The 18040-nt window shown below is 39.0% G+C and overlaps 1 protein-coding gene across 2 annotated transcripts in view; it reads left to right on the top strand.

Moving 5' to 3' along the window:
- Nucleotides 1-18040, top strand: part of TRPC6 (transient receptor potential cation channel subfamily C member 6) — a 110598-nt gene that overhangs the window by 53951 nt on the left and 38607 nt on the right. Inside the window, exon 2 of one of the 2 annotated variants that reach the window (XM_067289779.1) lies at nt 16593-17367. In XM_067289779.1, coding sequence (XP_067145880.1) covers nt 16593-17367 — 775 coding nt within the window. Of the gene's footprint in view, nt 1-16592; nt 17368-18040 lie in introns of those variants that run through there. The other variant, XM_067289784.1, reaches the window with a different exon arrangement.

The following is an 18040-nucleotide window of genomic DNA, read 5'->3' as shown; positions in this document are numbered from 1 at the left end:
AACATATATAATATATAATATAATATTATATATATATATAACATATATACTGTATAATATATATACTGTACAGTGGCAAAAGCCACAGTTTGAACTGGGCAGCAAGCACTTGACCAGAAGGCTGAACAGGACCAATGGGGAAATAGTTTTCAGCACTCACAGAAAGAATCTCAGCAAGAACCATCAACTATAGTGACAGCTAGATGCTGCCCGGTAAAGTTAGGAGTCAACAAGGAACAGGACATTTAATTTTGCAAAACATATAAGCTCACATAGACCTATCCAGATTGTGTAAGCCCCAACCCCAAGGGCATATAGTTCGCCTCTAGAATGGTTGAGTTATATATTTCATCTGAAAATGGGTAAGACTGTAAGACTATAAGAATAGACACAGAACTTAGCATATCCCCTGGAAGTGGGTAACCTCTATAAACACATGGCAGTGAAGACCGTGACATACCTTAGGTATTTCATGTAAGAAACATAAATCAATTAGCGAGGTAGCCAGTTGTTAAATTTAAGCCAGAGTCATACTTTATATTTATTTGCTTTTAATCTTTTTTTTTTCCCCAGTCTTATAGCTAAAATGCTAGGTTCAATTTGAATAATTAAGGCTTTTTGATCTTTGTTTACCTATTGTTTAGTATTGCCAATAAACTTTGGACGGTCTGTCTCCAGAGAGGCAGAGAATCTAACAAAATGATGTCTTGGGGCACCAAAAGGTATTTCCCTGAACACACTTAGGGAACTTTGGAACTGTAAAATACTTGTTGAAAAGTTGCAAAGGAATAGTGTGGGGACTGGTAGTGCCAAGCTTAGTAAGGAGTTCCCTCTGGTGGGCACAGCCCAGTATTCCCTTCCACCCTCTGAAGGAAGCAGATCCCTGCTCTGAGCAACCCAAAGTATCATGGTGATCAAATAAGCTGGGAAACTAGACAATTGCACTTAAATTAATGTGTGTCTTAAGGAGTGAATGCATTTAGCATGTTTTTACAGTTGAGGAAAAAATGTTTCAGCAGATATGTGTAGATATAAAGGATCCTAATTTTGCAGATGTAGACAGACAGCATGCTGAGTAAAGTCATCATGACCCGAAATATAACAATTTAGTTGTTCAATAATGGCTCTAAAATTAGACTTCTAAGCTTATATTTAATGTCCAGGCTTATTCTCAAAAGTTTTCAGCAGCCAGCATGAAATTGAATATGTACTCAGGCACAACAGGATCTCCAGTTCCTCAAAAACCCAGTTCCATAGTAGCCTTCTGAATCGTAAAATTTCGCTGATCCCCAAATAAGAGAATGATACAAATAAAAAGCTACCTCTTGCCACTCCATATTATGTAGCCTCAACCTATTTCTTACTTCTGTCCTGCCTTGCTATCCTATACTGTTTAATCTGCTCTGTTTTCTTTAGCTTGCAAGTGTTGTATATAATGGGTGCTGGCCTGGTAAAGTGCTCCCTTCTCTCCTTTTTCTCCTAGAGAGAAATGTAAATCCCCCTTTTCTGTTTAAAAGCTCCAAGCGAGCAGAGTTCTCTAACCTTTTATTTGTCATTGTTTCTGATAAATCCCCCTTAAGCAAACTCAGTTACGATTTTCCAGACTACCTTTTCTCAGTGGGCCATTTCTCTCTGGATGCTATTTTCTAAATCATTTCCCTAAACTTTTCAATTTATACCTCATACCTTTTTCAGTGGTGGACAATTGCTTCATCAATAACAAGCCACCATTTTTCCTGCTGGAGTGAAAGAGCAGGGCAGGAAGTAGGCAGAATGATAAAAGAAATGAGGAGCCTGGGAAATGATTGTCTCTTTCTCTCCACCAATCATTAGATAGCCACTGAACTGTTTTCCAAAGAAGAGAGAAACATCTTGCTATTCCCTGGGGATGATGTTTGTTTGACCATTATTCTGCCCAAGTTCACATCAGCAGATACTGCCTTTCGCCAAGCTCTGGACAAGAAAATGCTCTTTAAAATTAAATTATTTTTCAACTGTTTCTGTACAAAACCATTTGCCCAATGTAAGAAATCAGCTTGGAGAAAACCCATCCCACCAATACATAAACAAACAAACAAACAAGACAATCAAGTGCTTAGAAATGCCTCCAGAGCAGTCCCAGAGGACGCATCAGTTTCTACCATAATTTCAAATAACAGGCCTAAAGATGACATATTTCATACCTGATGTCAGATGTGGATCTTCTGATAACAAGCTGTGTTTGGCCAGGATTTATGCAAGTAGAAATACTCTTATTTGCACCATTCAAGTGCAAAATGAAACACTTAAGGGATGTTCATTATGGGCTTTTCTCACTTCTAAAGCAGTCACTGTCATTGGTTATTAGAAAAAATCTGTAAATGTCCATGACTAGTTTTGTCTTCTTATTTACAGAAGCACTTCAGTTCTAGCCCACTTATATTTTAGCACCGGCATCTCAGTGATAGGGTCAAGTCATGAATCTTTATAGCAAAGTGGATGTTATTAAGAGACTTTTTTCATTATCATTAAGTAAGGCACGCATACAAAAGCAGAGGTTGATACCTTCTGTGTCATCCTTCTAGCTTTGCCTTTGCTTTACTAAGGACATATAACATGTCTAGGTCATGCCTAGGAACTAGGTCAAGTTCACAAGGCGTCTTATTGTGTCATACAAGGAGATTAGATTGTTTCAAGATGATTTGTTCTTGGGTGTTTGGTGTTGAATGTCTTTTTGGGTATTACTTCTTGTCTGATCTCTAAGGTAATAACTAATTATTTATGTTTTTTCAACACCTTATGGTAATTTAATTTTAAAATGAAGGTTTTAATTTGCACTAGCTTTTATCTTTTATTTAAAGAAAAGTCTGTGACCTTTTCAGGTTTTCTGTAACTTCATGTGTAGATATTCAGAGGTGATTACTAATGGCTTTGACGCTGTTTCTACCAGTTACTTGAGTTTCACCAAGCAGTGCATTTTTTTTGGTACCTTTTATAACCTGTATTTGGTATGTCTCATTTTGTACCTTTCTCATGATGTCTTTTTGATGATGCATGCTTATCATATTCTCATGCTTTGTAGTTGGCCAATTTTCAAACTTTTTGAACTTCAGGACATTCAGGAGCTTGTGATTAAGCCAGTGTGGTCACATACTCTACTTCCTCCATTTCCTTTGCACTGAGATTGTTTTTATCTGTGACTTCAATATTTTTCTTTAAGATGCTGCTGGCAGTTTCAAACCCCATTTTCCTTAGCCTTGCTTCCAACCCCTAGGTTTGCATTGCTGACAGTATGCATGAGTACACTTTTTTTTTTCTTTCCTGGAAAAACTACATTATGTCTGTTTATGTGTGAGTATACTTAAGTAAAGGACTCAGTGTGATTCTTTCTTCCTTAAGCATGCTCATGAAGACAGAGGCATAATTTGATTTTGTGAGTTTATATGTTCTAATTTCCTAAAAAGCTGCCTAGTCTTCCTCCAGAGATAATAAATATTTGAAGATAAGCAAGACGTCAAGTTTAAATGAATTAACAGAGTACTCTTATGTTGCATGTAGTTCAAGTATTTGAAGTTCAGATTATAATAAACCCTTTTACATGGATAAAGGAAAAAATGGAGGAGCCTATCCTGTCCCCACGCAAGCTCATTCAGCCTCTGATTGCTATTACAGACTCTCCTAAAAGCTTTTGAGTTTGGATTATGCCGCTGTGGAAGCTCACAGCTATTTCCCACTCCCAAACTTTTCCAGCTCTACTCCTCTTCATAGTGAAAATGAGTGTCCTCAGGGGCAGTGAAGGGTCAAAATAGATTCTTTCAGCACAGCACACTTATAAATTAGTCTCCGATACCTGATTAAGGAAAGTCAGCTAAGGCAAAAGACTTTTCGCGGGCTCACAGAGAAATCAGTAATGCCCAAAGGATTTCATGGATGTGAAGACACTGGTGAGATAGCCAGAGATGTACATTTTAACACCAAACGGTTGCTAATGGTCTTACTGCAAACATTGACCCAGGGGATTGCTCTGTAGATCAGGTACACATGCTTGATCGAGACGGTTTAGTTCGGCAGCAGACTTAGCTGCATGGACGTTGCAAGAAATGAGATGAGCTTCATTCAGCTCAGCAAAGTGAGAGTGGAGAGGGGATGTCATTGCTATCTGTATGCATGTTGCAGGTAAACATTGTCAAGGGAAACTACTACTTAATTTAAAAGGCAATTCTGTTTCATAAACGTATGGGTATAAACTGGCCATGATTAAATTTAGTCTGCAAATTAGATAAAGGTTTCTAACCACTAGAACAGTCAGATTCTGGACTGATCTTTCAGTAGGATTAGTGAGAGAAAATAAAACCCCAGCACAACAGCAGTCTCCTTTAAGAGGCAGCCTGAGATTTCTATGGGAATTATTTGAGATGGTATCTGTTCTTGTAAGGGGCTTGACCCAATGATCCTTCTCCGTTCTATGTTCTTACTAAATTATGTACATTAAAGGAGGCCTTAATCTCACTTAATCAACTAGGGTCTTTTTTAAACAATGGAAAAAAAGTAGGTGTTCCACATGAAAGGTTATGCTATCCTAAAATAAATATTAAAGGTAGACAGAAGAATTGCTTCTCCTTTATCTACAGAGTCAGCTAAGATGACTAATTTAAATTAGAATCCTACTCTCCCTGTGGTAGGGGTGAGATGAGTTGAATACTACCCTATAAAATTGGCAAAATCACCATGATTATGCTCATTATTTTGCTTATTTTGCATTATTATTATTATGTTTATTATGTGTTGTTATTATTATTATGTGGATTAGAAAATATAGTGGAGGCTGCGTAAGCCCCACTGCTGTCTTTCGTTTCATTTCTTACTTTGTAGAACTCCTGCCTGTAGTATGGTATCCAAAATGATGCACGTATGCCAGGCTTGGTCTTGCTGGGTCTTAGTAAGACACTAATGCAGTCCTTTAGACTGTATTCACAAAAGAAGTGCATTAATAATCTGTTGCAACGTATGTTTATCCGTGTGTCTGGGAAGGCTGGGGTTTCACCTGGCATTCTTTTGCATCAATATTCAGTTAGCCTTAAGTAATTGTGCAATTTATAGCTTCGGTTGTGTTTCCTTTACATTTATGTTGCAGCCCTGATAGGAGCATTTTCAAAATTCAAGAAAACTTGTGCTACTGTTGCTTTCAGCATTTATAATATACCCGAATGCCATATTTACTGTGCAGGAATCTCCGAAGAACTGTGCATATGTGAAGAAATCTATAGCCATGTTCCACTTAATCTATCATACTCATTCAACTAAAACATGTGCTGTTTTGAGAAACACTATGTTTAAAAATGATTCTGGCAAATACCAAGCTAGTTAGAATTTATTTTCCCACAGATTACAGAGGGTCTGTCATATTTGTTCACCACCCTTTCTGTGCCCTTCGTGTCCTTCAAGGATTTCTGAAGATTTGCTCTCCAATCCCTACTCTTACTGTCCTCTTCATTATTTTTAGGGTGCTCTTTTTCCGGTGACTTTACCTCATAAAAAAGGCCTGTAGTCCAGATGTAAATATTATTTCTTGACTCAAGATTTTTGGAGAGCAAAGTTATATGTTACCTCATGATTTCTGCAAATCTCCCATGGTCATAAATGTGAAAGGACTCAGACCTACATTCTGGGAAAGTTTAATTTTGATACTCCTATAAGGCTTGCGCGTCGTAACAGCACCAGGCTGGGCTGGGGCCTGCTGTTCTTAGGTAACAGGCAATGTGATTCCATTGGTCATAAAAAGTTTCGTTATCAACAGCTGTGATGTTCTGATCAAAATTGAACGGTGTCTCTATTTTCAGTTTGTAGGCTGCATCATAAGTAACTATAGATTAATATAAGACAGAAAGCCAAACTTTTTTGTGTATAGCCATGGAGTGGTTCTAGGGAATGGTGTGTCTCATCGTGTTTCCTGAGGGGAATGAAAATACATCAAGAAGTAGATGGCCAGAATCTGTGACAGTAGATGCTATCATCTTTGTGATAAAAAATTGAATGGACAGGCCTTAGCTAATGGTGAAATAAAGATAAGAACGTAAGAGTATTAGATTCTGGATCATCACACTCATCTCTCTGCTCTTGGAGGTAGCCACGTCTTATATGCTCCTTAACAAACTCCTGAATTGATATTTACTGCATGTACCTAATTAAGTAGAAATAATAAAGTAGTATAATTTGCTTCCTCTGTTACAATTAAATATATTTATAATCTTCTGCTATGAGAACCAGTTTTAATTAGAGTCTTAACTTTAATTAACTATAATAGCAAATGGGCAAAACAGGAAATTTATTTCATACATGTAAAATACATCAATGTGGGGAAAATCCATTGGAAATGGATTATACTGAAAATCTAGAGCTCTCCATCAGAGACATGCTACACTCCAGTGAGCAATACAAAAGTGCTCTATTTCAGCCTGTAATAAGTTCTACTCCAGAAGATGAGCTACTGTCTAGAGAATGTATGGGCTTGATTTCTCATTTAAGCAATCATTTACTTCTAAACACAGGCAAGGAAAGAGGAAATGCCACTGGACAAACGGACTAATTCTAAGTGTTCTTTACTGGCAATGATTACTCTTTGTTTTAGTAAATCATTCTGAATGTATTGGTGGAATAGAAACTTACTCGTTTTATATTATTTGAAAGATGAAAGATGGAGATTTTAATGAATGAAGTTTTTGACTGGTTTGTGAGAAGCTGGTTTGTCAGTTTAAACTGAACTTTGCCTCTCAGGCAAGAATAATGGCCTTGATCCAGTTGAACTCAAAGGGTTCCTTTTCCTTTTAGTGTATTAGGATCCAGTGCTAGCGCAATCATGTTTTATACTGAATAAATTTTGCAGATATGTATTTTAAATTAATCATATCATTGTTGATATTTAATTAAAATAAGATCTGATGGTCTATATTGAATGTATCTATTTTTTTCAGAGAGTTTTGGAAATTATTGCAGTATTTTGGTATGCACTGAGTTTATTGTCTATTCAAATAAATTAATTTAAATATAAATATTTAAATGTAAATTATATTTAATAGTAAATGCTTGCTGCACAGATTGTGTGGGAAGTAGTAGTTCAAGACTAAATACCAAGATCTGGCATTCGCTTCAATACTGATCAATAGAATGGTTTCTGCATTTCAGATTATTCTGCTACTGCAATTCAATGATTAGCTTATTCAGAATTGAGAGGCCCCAGGGGAGCTAAAAATGTGGGAAAACCTGTTTCCTATGAATAAAAATTAGTTGTGAGAGACTACATTCTAAAAAATCTAAAACCTTGAATAAAATATTAGCCAGATCTAAGTAATAATATTCCTTTTTTTATGTATATGTGTTTAAATGCAAAACATTTACTGTGCAAACCAGTTCTGATGAACTGCTTTAACCCCTTGATGACTCTAATGTATTTCAGGTACTTTTATAAACTTCAGGTTTTTGTTTTTGTTTTTGTTTTTTTTTAACAGTGTATGTTAATCTTCCCTTACAAAAGTATACAAATACAGTAATCCTTATGAAAAATAGAAATATTAAGTAGTCTGTATGTTAATCTTCCCTTACGAAAGTATACAAATACAGTAATCCTTATGAAAAATAGAAATATTAAGTAGTCTAAAAAGTGTTTGAGCTTATTTATCGGTAAGGTTTGATGGTTGCCAACCACTGAGAATGAACGATTCTTAAAGAGGCATTAAAAACATTAAAGCAAACAATATTATAATTAATGATTTAAATCAAGGTTTTCTTCTACTTACAGATTTAAATCACAATTAAAATGGATTATTTACATGATTTGAGTTAAATAATTTCAACCTGACTGTTATACTGACTAATCATAACAATTTTTGTTCATCAATGAAATGGAAGTAAATGGATGCAAATATAAGTATAATGGATGTGAGAATTTTTAAATGCAACTTTAAGGCTATATATGTATATATAACCTTTGAACTTGGCAGTTTTCCAGTTACAGTTACAGTTGTTCAATGCTTACATTTCTGGCTGTGGATATAATAAAACTTTCTTATTTACAGCACTTTTTAGAACAATCCTACCTAAAAATACATGATTCAGAATCAGATTCTTTAGTGTTACCAAACACAGCTATTTGGGACTAAATGAGATTTTAGAGTCAACGAGTGTTATGACCAGTTTAGGTTGGAAGGGGCATTTGAAGGTCACCTGGTCCAACTCCCTAAGGGCCAGCTTAGATCAGGTTGCTTGAGTCCCTGTCCAGTAGAATTTTGAAAATCTTCGACAACAGAGTTTCCACAACACTTCTGGGCAGCCTAACCCAAAGTTTCATTTCATGGAGAAAAAAATCTTTCTAAATTTCTATTTGGTATTTGGTATTGGTAAATTTCTATTTGGTATTTCCCATGTTCCAGTTTGTGTCTGTTGCATCTCATCCTGTCACCATGCACCTTCAAGAAGAGTCTGGCTCAATCTTCTCTGTACCCTCTGAACAGGTAGTTGCAGACAGCAATAAGGTTTCCTCTTTGCTTTCTCTTCTCCAGGCTGAACAAGCCCAGCTGTTTCAGCCTCTCCTCATATGTCCTGTGCTCCAGCCCCCGACCAGCTTGGTGGCCTCAGCTGGACTCACTCCACTAGCTGCATGTCTCTCTTGCACTGAGGAGCCCAGCACTGGACACAGCACTCCAGATGTGGCCTTGCCAGGGCTGAGTAGAGGGGGAGGATCACTTCCCTCAACCTGCTGGCAACACTCTGCCTAGTGAAGCCCAGTACGCAGTTTACTGCCTTTGCCAAAAGAACACAATCACGGAATCACAGAATGGTTGAGGTTGGAAGGGACCTCTGGAGATCATCTAGTCCAACCCCCCTGCTCAAGCAGGGTCACCTAGAGCACGTTGCACAGGATCACGTCCAGGTGGGTTTTGAATATCTCCAGAGAAGGAGACTCCACAATCTCTCTGGGCAGCCTGTTCCAGTGCTCTGTCACCCTCACAGTGAAGCAGTTTTTCCTCATGTTCGGACAGAACTTCCTGTGTTTCAGTTTGTGCCCATTGCCTCTTGTCCTGTCACTGGGCATTGCTGAAAAGAGTCTGGCCCCATCCTCTTGACACCCTCCCTTCTGATACTTAAACATTTATAAGACCCCACCTCGGTCTTCTCTTCTCCCGGCTGAACAGGCCCAGCTCTCCCAGCCTTTCCTCATAAGATAGATGCTCCAGGCCCTTCATCAACTTAGTAGCCCTCTTCTGGACTTGCTCCAGTAGCTCCATGTCTCTCTTGTATTGGGGAGCTCAGAACTAGACACAGTACTCCAGGTGTGGCCTCACCAGGGCTGAGGAGAGGTGAAGGATCACCTCCCTCAACCTGCTGGCAATGCTCCTCCTAATGCAGCCCAGAACACCACTGGCCTTCTTTGCCACAGGGGCACATTGCTGCCTCATGGTCAACTTGTTGTCCACCAGCACCCCCAGGGTCTTCTCTGCAGAGCTGCTTTCCAGCCAGTTGGCCCCCAGCCTGTCCTGGTGCATGGGGTTATTCCTCCTGAGGTGCAGGACCCTGCACTTGCCTTTGTTGAACTTCATGAGGTTCCTCTCCGCCCACCTCTCCAGCCTGTCCAGGTCTCTCTGAATGGCAGCGCAGCCCTCCGGTGTATCAGCCACTCCTCCCAGTTTTGTATCATCAGCAAACGTGCTGAGGGTGCACTCTGTCCCTTCATCCAGGTCATTGATGAAAAAGTTGAACAGGATTGGACCCAGCATAGACCCCTGAGGGACGCTGCTAGCTACAGGTTTCCAACTAGATGTTGTGCCACTGATCACAACCCTCTGAGCTCTGCCATTCAGCCAGTTTTCAATCCACCTCACTGTCCACTCATCTAGCCTGCACTTCCTGAGCTTACCAGCAATGCTGGTTCCTATTCAACCTGAGGACCCCCAGACCCTGCCTGCAAAGCTGCTTTCTAGCCAGTCGGCCCAGCCTCTTGCATGGAATTTATCCATGCCCTGTTCAGGACTTTCCGTTTGCCTTTGATGAGCTTCAGGAGTTTCCCACCAGCCGATTTCTCCAGCCTATCCATGTCCCCAGAATAGCAACCTCTAGGGTATCGACTGTTCCCCCTGCTGATATCCTCTGGGAACTTGTTCACTCATCATCCAGGTCATTAATAAAGACATTAAACAATATTGGCTCCAGTATTGTTCTCTGAGGAACACCATTGGTAATTGGCTGCCAGTCGGGCTTTGTGCTACTGATTGCCACCTTTGAGCCCAAAGGTCCTGTCAATGTTCCACTCACCTTATCATGTACCTCTCCAAACCATATCCTGCCAATTTACCTGTCTTTACACTGTGGGGGATCATGCTGAAGGCCTTGCTAAAGTCAAGGTAAACAACATCCACTGCTCTCCCTGAGTGCAGGGAGCCCATCATCTCATCACAGAAGGCAGTCAGGTTGGTCACACATGATTTGTCCTTGGTAAATCAATACTGGCTGTTCGCAGTTGACATTTTGTCCTTCATGTACTGGAAGTGTCTTCTAAGAGAATTTGCTCCACAGACTTCCTAGGGATGGAGATGAGTGCTGTGTTTACCTTTTCTGTAGTCATCAGGAACCTCTCCCAGTTGCTATGCACTTTCAAAGGTGGTTGAGAGCAACCTCCCAGTGACATCTGCCAACTCCCTCTGTACCCTTGGATGCAGGATTTGGGGATTGTGGATCCAGCTGGCTTACATGTTGCCCAGCTTAGTCTTCCTCTAATGTAGGTAATGCTTCACTCTGCTACTAGGTTTGGGGTCCTTTGCAGTCTGGGGACAGGCTTTAACAGTAAAAAAAAGAGACAAAGCATTGAGTACCTCAGTCTTATCCATGTGCATGATCACTTTGTCCCCTGGCCTGTTGAGTAGTGGGCCCACATTTTCCTTAGACTTCCTTTTGCTGATAGTATATTTTTAGAAGCCCTCTTGCTGCCCTTCACATCCTTTGCTGCTTTTAATTCCAGCCGAACTTTAGCTTTCCTAGCTCCATTCCTGGATGCACAGACATTGTCCCTATGTTGCTCCCAAAAGACAGCATCAGAAGGTATGGATAAGCAGTAGAAAGGTGTTATTATCACTAGAGTTGGGAAGATACAGGGAATTTAGGCTATTTATGTTAGGCTAACTTAAACACAACATGGCTAATGTTATGTTAATGATGCTAACCATCCTATAGTCAGTATATAATCTAAGAAGTGATGAAGTTCCTCCTGTGAATCATTGCCTAATGGTGTGCTTGCCTTTACTGACTGTAAGGGTTAGAGGAATTACCTCATTAAACTGAACTTAATCTTTGTGCACTTTCCCTGATATATAGGAGATGCAAGATGGCTTTGTGGATAGTAAATATTAGCAGGAGGAGCATTCATGTACACAGCTGCAACACGAGGCAAAAATGGCAGAGAAACTGATGGAGTGAGCAGTGAGTGAGATAAGTACAAGACCATGATACCAGTTGGAGCAAAACAAGTATTTTTAAAAAAAGGGTTGTTTGGGTCTTTAGAATGAATCAGAGTGACAGAGGGAGTAGAGAGTGTGCATCCTCTGGGGATTTCAGTGGTGAGAGATGTTGCAATGGCTTTTATTAGGTGGTTGTCATGACATCTTGAAGACTAAAGAGACCACCAAGAGGAAAATTGCAGTAGCATGATGAGAGTGAGTAGAAGCACAGATAAGGCACTTGTAGCAGTTGGTATGCTGGCATATGTTTATGTTAACTATAATCTCTCAAAAACTTTCCTTTGCTAAGAGTAAGAAATGGATTAAAGATTAATTCATGATGGACACTTGTTAACTTTAGTCATGGCCTGCTTCTGCTGCCAGTCGAGTCAGCTGCAAAACTCACGCTAAGTAAACATTAACACCTACAATGGCTTTTACTTGAGCAGAGTAAATTCTTAATGAAGTAAGGAAAGAGTTAATATACTGCAAGTGGTGGCATAGTTTCAGAACTGACCAGGATATAATAGAATTTTTACTTTAATTTCATTAACTGAACTGAAAACACAAACTTACGTAATGTGTGATTTACCTGCTCTGTAACCTGTTGCGCTATTACTTTTCAATTGTAAATTCTATGACTCCATGGTAAACACAGAAAAGAAATAAATTTAATTTGGGTAATAAAACTTTCATTCTGTTTTTGAGGTAGCACTTACGTTTGATATAAAATAACTTGTTTAACATGAAACTGAGCAACTGATAGTCTGGAAAAAAAAAAAAAAGTAGATTGTTTATTCACATCCAGAGACAAATTGCATGGTGACTTCTCAGGCAGAGATGGATGTTTTCACCCTTTGCTACCCTGGCTTGCTTAACTCTGTGGAATTCACACCACATTATATCTCCTACTGCGAAAGAAGTAGGAAAATGAAATATGGGAAATAAGTTGTTGACTATATAATATCAAAGCAATCAAAAATGATGCAAGCACAGTTATAGCTACATGTAACTATAATACATAATAAAAAGTTGAATTATTTGGTATTTTGTAGCAAATAGGTTTTTTTAAATGGTTATTAGAGCAACTTTTCTTCTTCTGTCAAACATAACACAAAATGCCAGCAGGACAGTGTTTAGTTTTAAGTGCAAATTTACTTTGAAAGCAAGCTGGTTTTATTAGCAATAAATATAAATCTTATGAACTGTAGAACCGTAGCTCAGAAAAAAACTTGTGTGTTCTTTATTGTTATATGTATCCTAGTTTTCCTGTATTCATGTGCTGAATCTTGTAATCTTGCTATATTTGTCTGTGCTGATATTAAAACTGTTCTTCTTAATCACTTTTAAAAGTCACATTTCTTATCTGTATTTCATCTAAAGTGCTGTTTTTGACCAAACCATGCTTTATTCTTTGTACTTTTTTAAGGTTGCCCCCTCTAATGCTTTTAATAACTTCTTGCATTTATACACTCAACTATGGAATGGAAAAAGGGTAAAAAGCATCAAAGAAAGAATATTAGCAGTCATTAAAATGCTGTATACAAAAACAATAGTTAAAAAATTTGAAATATCTTACAACAATCTAAACCAAGTACACTTTTCTAAATAGCTCTTAAAAAAAGCAGTGGCAATCCACAATTCAGTGAACTGTCAGGACATCACATTTGTAAAAAGTCTTTAAAACAGTACTGTCAGTCTCAGTTTTTGATATCTGTTTTATATAAACTTGTTCTATTACAATAGAGAACCTTAAATTTGTATAAAACTCTAAAAATAAATCATGTTTAAGTAAATTTGGTAGATGCATACATGTAATAGATGTATAAGATCCAATCCAATAAGATCCCAGATCCCAAAAAGCAATTAGAATTGAGGGTTTTTTTGGTAACTCTAGTTCATTTCACTATAAAAAATGTATTTTTTTCCCAAGCATTGCAGAATTTTGATACTCAAGGACAATGGCGAGTGAGATTCAGTTCTAGATTAAAACATCTAAATTTAGGTATCTGCATGTATGTGTTGACGTGTGTCAGTTTGTGGGGGTGGGCACAGCTTCATTGCCTAAACATGACACTTACTTCCATTGAAGGTGCCCTGGAACATCCAAGACAGGGCTGACAAATACACCAGATACGCAGAAAACTTATGCTTTTCCAGCAGCATCCTGGGCTGTATCAACTGGAGTGTAGTTGGTAAATCTAGGGAAGTGATTATACCCCTTTACTTGGCTTTTATTAGACTGCATCTGAAATAATGCGTCCAGTTTTGAGGTCTTCAATACAAGACATTGATAAAATGGAGCAAGTTCAGTGGAGGGTCACTGAGATGATTGGAGCTGGAGCACTTGCCCTATGAGGAAAGACTGGGAGAGCTGGGCTTGTTCAGCCTGGAGCATAGACAGCTTTGGGGACACCTTACAGCAGCCCACCAGTGCCTACAGGGAGGTCTTTGAGGAGACAGAGCCAGGCTCTTCACAGTGGTGCATGGTAGGAGGACAAAAGACACCAGGCATAAGTTGAAATATGAGAAGTGGACACTGGATATAAGGAAAATTTTTTTCTCTGTGGGGACAGTCCTGCAGTGGTACAGGTTGCCCAGAGAGGCTGTGCAGTCTCCATCCTTGGAGGTTTTCAAGACCTGACTATATAAAGCCCTGAGCAACCTGGTCTGCTCTCATGGGTGACCCTGCTGTGAGAAGGAGATTGGATGGGAGACCTGCTGAGGTATCTTCTAACCTGAATTATTCTGTGTTTCTGGAACAGTAACCGGAGCTCAATAGCAATACCCTAGTGAGCTCAAGCTGCCTGAGTCACCCTCCCAGATGTCTATTATGGTCAATATAGAATAAGTCAATACAGTCAAAATAGTTAAGAGGACTTTTTGGCTCACTTTAGACTACACACTGTGTAAACTGGAGACATTTCTGGAAAATAAAAAGAAAGATTTTTTTTTATTTTACTCTATTCATAAGGAAACCTGAAAGAATTTGATGAAGAAAATGTGTTGGGGATGCTCAACTAGATAAACGTTTTCTGTCAAAATGTTATGATTTTACGTGGCTCCTCTTTTTCAAGGAGCTGCAAGACTCAAGAAGCATGAAGCCCGATTAAAATCCTTGACCACAGGGTTTACTTCACTGAATATTTAAGCCATTTATGTTTAGGGAACCAACTTCGTTATTTTTTGTAAAGATGTTTTGATTCACATTTCAAAGGATTTGTTTTTTCTGACTGTGTCATTTAAATATTTAAATTTATATTCATTATTAAGTATTATTTAATGAACAAAATACTGCCTTTGGTTATTATTTTGTGGGAAATATTGAAAATACTGAAGTATATGTGAGCATATGTATGTAAAGAATCATTAAGCAACCATTCAAAAAGAAAAAAGATGAAGTTGTAGTGAATATTGTGTAGTTTCGCAGAGTAATTCTAGGAGAAAAAATGATTTGCAGTTGAATTTCTGGGATCCTAGTTGACTGAGTGATGAATTAGATTTTCTTCTTGTTAAAGAGAATGTAGCGTATTTTATGCTGAAAAACCACTGCGGATAATTCAGCTATCCTCAGCAAATTTAGTATGAACAACCTCTGTTGAAATGGTTCATTTTATGTTTTAATAATCAAGGTGATTGAGAAGTGAATGAGTGTTCAGTAGGAGAAACAGAAGAGTAATTCACATTTCAGAGATATAAAGCAAGAATTGGCAAGATTTAGTAGCAAGCCACTAAGTGGAAGGATTAATACGATATCAGGGCTGTGAACTGTAATAATTAAAAGGGTGGTGGAGACGAGAGGTAGCAAATGTCATACAATTGTAGGAAATATGCTTTTATGATGTAGATTTAATTTGTAGCTGAAAATTTAGCTATAGATGTCAAAAAACATCAGCAAGGGGAAGAGAAGAAACATGAGCCAAAACGTAGGTTAGATAATTGTTGTAGTGATGACAATAAGAATAATACGAACAAGCAAAGTCAGCCGGCCTGATTTTCTGAAACAGTTGTGAATTTAAAGAATTTCCATGTTCTTGTGGCCTGTTGTGCAATCCATCATCCCTCACAGGTGATTGCTGACTCTTTCCCACCATGACTTGTCTTCAGTCTGAGCTTTGGTTTATCTCAGGGACTTAGCACCAAAATACACCAAGTAAAGAGCTTCCTGAGGAGGTGATGGGCAAAAGGGCCACCTGAGGACACCTGCACTAGTGTGGGGTCACTGAGACAGATTCTCCTACCAGCTGGGAACGTGGGCTATTCTTACTGCTATGTGCTGTTGATACTGACTGTCTTTGGACTGAGGCAATCATTGCATGTGTTTCATTTCATTACTAATTTCAAGGCCATCTTTGTATTTAAAATTTGTATTTAGACAATAAACTTGAGATCTGAAGTTCACTTTTGATACACAGCTGTTCCAGTGAAGTCCTTCAAAATACCTTTGTTAGATCTGGGAAAGATATTTTTAGAAAATAGTACATTAATCCAGAAAAAAAGGTAGTATCACACTTCCTGAAGAGATTCTCAAACTTTGCTGAATGATTTGTGGTGAAAATACTCTTTTTCTAACCAGAAGGTGAGATCTTAGCATGTAAAATTTTTCTAAAGTTATCTTCCTTTGCAGATTGTAGTAAGAATTGCTTTTTTCATGAAGTGACTGTATCAGAGGGAAGTGTGGGACATGAAATGATGATGTGAAGGTGAAAAGTATAGGTAGATAGAAAAGTACTAGAAAAATAGAGAAGGATCTCTGTATAAACCTGAGAAAGAGCCTTACCCGTAAAACTGTTACTCTACCTGCTTACCCTGCAATAATGTAAAGCAGCATCCAGTTCAGTTCACTAAATTATGCAAAAGCTGTGGAGGAGGAAATAATGAAAAAGGTGTAGTCTTAACCTATGATTTAGCTGTTTTTTTGTTGAAATAAGATATAGTTAACTATTGGTTCAGACCTGTGTAGCAATAGCAGTTACAAAGTGCAGCAAAGTCAGGGTTTCTGGTCTCCCTACTTCATTAAAAAGCTGCAGCAGATAAATGATAGTAAATGTTGTTATTAATTATTATTTAAAATGCACATACCCTGGCATACAATAAATTAATTCCCTTATTTTTTCTATTTCCACACAGCCGAAGCAATGAGAACAGACTAGCACTACGGCGACAGACCATTCTCCGGGAGAAGGGGAGGAGGCAGGCCAGTCGAGGGCCGGCATATATGTTTAATGACCGCTCAACAAGTCTTTCTCTTGAAGAGGAGCGCTTTTTGGATGCAGCAGAATATGGAAATATTCCAGTGATTCGTAAAATGCTGGAAGAATGCTCCTCACTCAATGTAAACTGTGTGGACTATATGGGGCAGAACGCCTTGCAGCTGGCAGTTGCCAATGAGCACTTGGAGATCACAGAACTTCTGCTGAAGAAGGAGAACCTGTCTCGGGTTGGGGATGCCTTGCTTTTGGCTATTAGCAAAGGTTACGTTCGGATAGTAGAAGCCATCCTAAATCACCCCGCATTTGCTGAAGGCAAGAGGCTTGCATTAAGTCCTAGTCAGTCGGAGCTCCAGCATGATGACTTCTATGCATATGATGAAGATGGAACACGATTTTCCCACGATGTTACACCAATCATTCTGGCTGCTCACTGCCATGAGTATGAGATTGTCCACACTCTGCTGAGGAAAGGTGCTCGGATCGATAGGCCACATGACTATTTCTGCAAGTGCAGTGAATGCAATCAGAAGCAAAAGCATGACTCTTTCAGCCATTCTAGGTCCAGAATCAATGCCTACAAAGGTCTGGCCAGCCCTGCTTATCTGTCTTTGTCCAGTGAAGACCCAGTAATGACTGCCTTAGAACTCAGCAATGAGTTGGCGGTGCTTGCCAACATTGAAAAAGAATTTAAGGTAAGTAGAGGGATACCAGCTCTGACAGGCACAGAGTTATAAAGTTCAATTAAAGGTCTTTCTTCTGTTCCCTGGACAGTAAGAGATCAGCATTATCTTCATACATTAGCAAGATAATGTGGATAAACGTGTATTTGCTTAATGAATGGAGGATTTAAATCTCTGGGAACTTATTGCTGTGTGCTGATTGTAATTTGTGCCGCATAGGTAGAAGGTGCCAGTGAACTCATTTTCCATTTCCTGTCAGGCAGCATAGTAAAGGAGGCAGAACCTGAACTTCAACCCTGTGGCTAGTGAAGTTCAGTCTGAGCAGCTAGGGGAGAAGCTGGCTCAGTGGAGGGGGAAGCAGAAAAGACTGAAGTGAGACAGTTTGGTCACTTATGCAAGCTAAATTCACAGGGTCACAGAATAACTGGGGTTGGAAGGGACCTCTGGAGATCATCCAGTCCAACTTCTTTGCTCAAGCAGAGTCAACTAGAGCAGTTTGCCCAGGACCATGTCCAGTACAGTCAGGTTTTGAGTATCTCCAAGGTTGGAGACTCCAAAACCACTCTGGGCAATCTGTTCCAATGTTCAACCACCCTCACAGTGAAGAAGTGTTTTCTTGTGTTTACGTGGAACTTCCTGTGTTTCAATGTGTGCCCATTGCCTCTCATTCTGTCAGTGGGCACAA

This window comes from Apteryx mantelli, chromosome 1, assembly GCF_036417845.1.
Source record: "Apteryx mantelli isolate bAptMan1 chromosome 1, bAptMan1.hap1, whole genome shotgun sequence".
Lineage (NCBI taxonomy): Eukaryota > Metazoa > Chordata > Aves > Apterygiformes > Apterygidae > Apteryx > Apteryx mantelli.
The sequence above is the reverse complement of the archived record's forward strand: the minus strand, read 5'-3'. Positions and strand labels throughout refer to the sequence as shown.